The sequence below is a fragment of the Cyclopterus lumpus genome, chromosome 19 (assembly GCF_009769545.1).
Source record: "Cyclopterus lumpus isolate fCycLum1 chromosome 19, fCycLum1.pri, whole genome shotgun sequence".
Classification (NCBI taxonomy): Eukaryota; Metazoa; Chordata; class Actinopteri; order Perciformes; family Cyclopteridae; genus Cyclopterus; species Cyclopterus lumpus.
Window position 1 is genome coordinate 19,016,802 of NC_046984.1, and position 5,000 is coordinate 19,021,801.

Genomic DNA, 5,000 nt, shown 5'->3' on the forward strand with positions numbered 1-5,000 from the left:
AGGTGAAGTGGTTGGGGGTCAAGGTGAAGTGGTTGGGGGTCAGGGTGAAGCGGTGAGAAGTCAAGGTGAAGTGGTTGGAGGTCAAGGTGAAGTGGTAAGAGGTCAAGGTGAAGTGGTTGGGGGTCAGGCTGAAGCGGTAAGAGGTCAGGCTGAAGCGGTGAGAGGTCAAGGTGAAGTGGTTGGGGGTCAAGGTGAAGTGGTTGGGGGTCAAGGTGAAGTGGTTGGGGGTCAGGCTGAAGCGGTTGGGGGTCAAGGTGAAGTGGTTGGGGGTCAAGGTGAAGTGGTTGGGGGTCAAGGTGAAGTGGTTGGGGGTCAGGCTGAAGTGGTTGGGGGTCAAGGTGAAGCGGTTGGGGGTCAGGGTGAAGCGGTGAGAGGTCAAGGTGAAGTGGTTGGGGGTCAGGGTGAAGTGGTAAGAGGTCAAGGTGAAGTGGTTGGGGGTCAGGGTGAAGTGGTAAGAGGTCAAGGTGAAGTGGTTGGGGGTCAAGGTGAAGTGGTTGGGGGTCAGGGTGAAGCGGTGAGAGGTCAAGGTGAAGTGGTTGGAGGTCAAGGTGAAGTGGTAAGAGGTCAAGGTGAAGTGGTTGGGGGTCAGGCTGAAGCGGTAAGAGGTCAGGCTGAAGCGGTGAGAGGTCAAGGTGAAGTGGTTGGGGGTCAAGGTGAAGTGGTTGGGGGTCAAGGTGAAGTGGTTGGGGGTCAGGCTGAAGCGGTTGGGGGTCAAGGTGAAGTGGTTGGGGGTCAAGGTGAAGTGGTTGGGGGTCAAGGTGAAGTGGTTGGGGGTCAGGCTGAAGTGGTTGGGGGTCAAGGTGAAGCGGTTGGGGGTCAGGGTGAAGCGGTGAGAGGTCAAGGTGAAGTGGTTGGGGGTCAGGGTGAAGTGGTAAGAGGTCAAGGTGAAGTGGTTGGGGGTCAGGGTGAAGTGGTAAGAGGTCAAGGTGAAGTGGTTGGGGGTCAAGGTGAAGTGGTTGGGGGTCAGGGTGAAGCGGTGAGAGGTCAAGGTGAAGTGGTTGGAGGTCAAGGTGAAGTGGTAAGAGGTCAAGGTGAAGTGGTTGGGGGTCAGGCTGAAGCGGTAAGAGGCCAAGGTGAAGTGGTAAGAGGTCAATGTGAAGTGGTAAGAGGTCAAGGTGAAGTGGTAAGAGGTCAAGGTGAAGTGGTGAGAGGTCAAGGTGAAGTGGTTGGAGGTCAGGGTGAAGCGGTGAGAGGTCAAGGTGAAGTGGTAAGAGGTCAAGGTGAAGTGGTAAGAGGTCAAGGTGAAGTGGTGAGAGGTCAAGGTGAAGTGGTTGGGGGTCAGGGTGAAGCGGTGAGAGGTCAAGGTGAAGTGGTAAGAGGTCAAGGTGAAGTGGTAAGAGGTCAAGGTGAAGTGGTGAGAGGTCAAGGTGAAGTGGTTGGGGGTCAGGCTGAAGCGGTGAGAGGTCAAGGTGAAGTGGTAAGAGGTCAAGGTGAAGTGGTAAGAGGTCAAGGTGAAGTGGTGAGAGGTCAAGGTGAAGTGGTTGGGGGTCAGGGTGAAGCGGTGAGAGGTCAAGGTGAAGTGGTAAGAGGTCAAGGTGAAGCGGTTGGGGGTCAAGGTGAAGCGGTGAGAGGTCAAGGTGAAGTGGTTGGGGGTCAGGGTGAAGTGGTTGGGGGTCAGGGTGAAGCGGTGAGAGGTCAAGGTGAAGTGGTTGGAGGTCAAGGTGAAGTGGTTGGGGGTCAGGGTGAAGCGGTGAGAGGTCAAGGTGAAGTGGTTGGGGGTCAGGGTGAAGCGGTGAGAGGTCAAGGTGAAGTGGTAAGAGGTCAAGGTGAAGTGGTAAGAGGTCAAGGTGAAGTGGTTGGGGGTCAGGGTGAAGCGGTGAGAGGTCAAGGTGAAGTGGTTGGGGGTCAGGGTGAAGTGGTTGGGGGTCAGGGTGAAGCGGTGAGAGGTCAAGGTGAAGTGGTTGGAGGTCAAGGTGAAGTGGTTGGGGGTCAGGGTGAAGCGGTGAGAGGTCAAGGTGAAGTGGTTGGGGGTCAGGGTGAAGCGGTGAGAGGTCAAGGTGAAGCGGTGAGAGGTCAAGGTGAAGTGGTTGGGGGTCAAGGTGAAGTGGTTGGAGGTCAAGGTGAAGTGGTTGGGGGTCAAGGTGAAGTGGTTGGGGGTCAAGGTGAAGTGGTTGGAGGTCAAGGTGAAGTGGTTGGAGGTCAAGGTGAAGTGGTTGGAGGTCAAGGTGAAGTGGTTGGAGGTCAAGGTGAAGTGGTTGGAGGTCAAGGTGAAGTGGTTGGGGGTCAGGGTGAAGTGGTTGGAGGTCAGGGTGAAGTGGTTGGGGGTCAGGGTGAAGTGGTTGGGGGTCAAGGTGAAGTGGTTGGAGGTCAAGGTGAAGTGGTTGGAGGTCAAGGTGAAGTGGTTGGAGGTCAAGGTGAAGTGGTTGGGGGTCAGGGTGAAGTGGTTGGAGGTCAAGGTGAAGTGGTTGGGGGTCAAGGTGAAGTGGTTGGGGGTCAGGGTGAAGTGGTTGGGGGTCAAGGTGAAGTGGTTGGGGGTCAAGGTGAAGTGGTTGGGGGTCAGGGTGAAGTGGTTGGGGGTCAGGGTGAAGTGGTTGGGGGTCAGGGTGAAGTGGTTGGGGGTCAGGGTGAAGTGGTTGGGGGTCAAGGTGAAGTGGTTGGGGGTCAGGGTGAAGTGGTTGGGGGTCAGGGTGAAGTGGTTGGGGGTCAGGGTGAAGTGGTTGGGGGTCAAGGTGAAGTGGTTGGGGGTCAAGGTGAAGTGGTTGGGGGTCAGGGTGAAGTGGTTGGGGGTCAGGGTGAAGTGGTTGGGGGTCAGGGTGAAGTGGTTGGGGGTCAGGGTGAAGTGGTTGGGGGTCAGGGTGAAGTGGTTGGGGGTCAGGGTGAAGTGGTTGGGGGTCAGGGTGAAGTGGTTGGGGGTCAGGGTGAAGTGGTTGGGGGTCAAGGTGAAGTGGTTGGAGGTCAGGGTGAAGTGGTTGGGGGTCAGGGTGAAGTGGTTGGGGGTCAGGGTGAAGTGGTTGGGGGTCAAGGTGAAGTGGTTGGGGGTCAGGGTGAAGTGGTTGGGGGTCAGGGTGAAGTGGTTGGGGGTCAGGGTGAAGTGGTTGGGGGTCAGGGTGAAGGGGTTGGGGGTCAAGGTGAAGTGGTTGGGGGTCAGGGTGAAGTGGTTGGGGGTCAGGGTGAAGTGGTTGGGGGTCAGGGTGAAGTGGTTGGGGGTCAAGGTGAAGTGGTTGGGGGTCAGGGTGAAGTGGTTGGGGGTCAGGGTGAAGTGGTTGGGGGTCAGGGTGAAGTGGTTGGGGGTCAGGGTGAAGTGGTTGGGGGTCAAGGTGAAGTGGTTGGGGCTGTACAAATGTCTCCTCACCTGTCCAGGTAGCTGTCCCCGGTTCTTGTCCTGCTCCAGCAGGTAGGAGGCGTGGCCTATGTTGTCGCTGCTCACTAGCCGGTTGGTGGAGTTCATGCTGACGGCATGGACGGCGAACCAGCTGTCGGCGTGGAGGTCATTTATGTTATATATATTAAATATTAAGTATTATATATTATATGTTATACATTATGTATTATATATTATATATGATGTATTATATATATTATATTATATGTTATATATTAAATATATTGTATAATATATATTATATATCATACATTATATATTATATATTATATATGATGCATTATATATATTATATTATATGTTATATATTAAATATATTGTATAATATATATTATATATCATACATTATGTATTATATATTATATATGATGCATTATATATATTATAATCATATATTATATGTTATATATTAAATATATTCTATAATATATATTATATATTATACATTATGAATTATATATGATATATTATTTATTATATATGATATATTATATATATATTATATATTATATATCATATATTCTGTATTTATTATGTTCATGTTTTCATCACCTGAGCATGCCGATCCCGTCTCCATCCAGATCAGTGAACTTCAGCACCAACACCTGTTTATCTGTGTTCCACTGATACCTGAAGGTCCAAATATATATATATTTATATATGTATTATACATATATATATTTATATAAATATATATATGTATATATGTGTTATACATATAAATATACGTATAGTTATATATGTATTATACATATGTATAGAGAGAGAGATATAGATAAGTATCTCTCTCTCTCTCTCTCTCTGTGTCCTGTCTACCTGTCTCTCTCTCTGTGTCCTGTCTACCTGTCTCTCTCTCTCTCTCTCTGTGTCCTGTCTACCTGTCTGTCTCTCTCTCTCTGTGTCCTGTCTACCTGTCTGTCTCTCTCTCTCTGTGTCCTGTCTACCTGTCTGTCTCTCTCTCTCTGTGTCCTGTCTACCTGTCTCTCTCTCTCTGTGTCCTGTCTATCTGTCTCTCTCTCTGTGTCCTGTCTACCTGTCTCTCTCTCTCTCTCTCTCTCTGTCCTGTCTACCTGTCTCTCTCTCTGTGTCCTGTCTACCTGTCTCTCTCTCTGTGTCCTGTTTACCTGTCTCTCTCTCTGTGTCCTGTCTACCTGTCTCTCTCTCTGTGTCCTGTTTACCTGTCTCTCTCTCTGTGTCCTGTCTACCTGTCTCTCTCTCTGTGTCCTGTTTACCTGTGTCTCTCTCTCTGTGTCCTGTCTACCTGTCTCTCTCTCTCTCTGTGTCCTGTCTACCTGTCTCTCTCTCTGTGTCCTGTCTACCTGTCTCTCTCTCTGTGTCCTGTCTACCTGTCTCTCTCTCTGTGTCCTGTCTACCTGTCTCTCTCTCTGTGTCCTGTCTACCTGTCTCTCTCTCTGTGTCCTGTTTACCTGTCTCTCTCTCTGTGTCCTGTCTACCTGTCTCTCTCTCTGTGTCCTGTTTACCTGTCTCTCTCTCTGTGTCCTGTCTACCTGTCTCTCTCTCTGTGTCCTGTTTACCTGTGTCTCTCTCTCTGTGTCCTGTCTACCTGTCTCTCTCTCTCTCTGTGTCCTGTCTACCTGTCTCTCTCTCTGTGTCCTGTCTACCTGTCTCTCTCTCTGTGTCCTGTCTACCTGTCTCTCTCTCTGTGTCCTGTTTACCT

At 50.6% G+C, this 5,000-nt stretch overlaps 1 protein-coding gene across 1 annotated transcript in view; it reads right to left on the minus strand.

The window, feature by feature from the left end:
* Positions 1-5,000, minus strand: part of asah2 (N-acylsphingosine amidohydrolase 2) — a 16,456-nt gene that overhangs the window by 5,999 nt on the left and 5,457 nt on the right. Inside the window, exons 6-7 of the mRNA XM_034559373.1 lie at positions 3,875-3,952; positions 3,293-3,413 (exon numbers count right to left, since the gene is read on the minus strand). Of these exons, the coding sequence (XP_034415264.1) occupies positions 3,293-3,413; positions 3,875-3,952 (199 nt within the window). The remainder of the gene's footprint in view (positions 1-3,292; positions 3,414-3,874; positions 3,953-5,000) is intronic.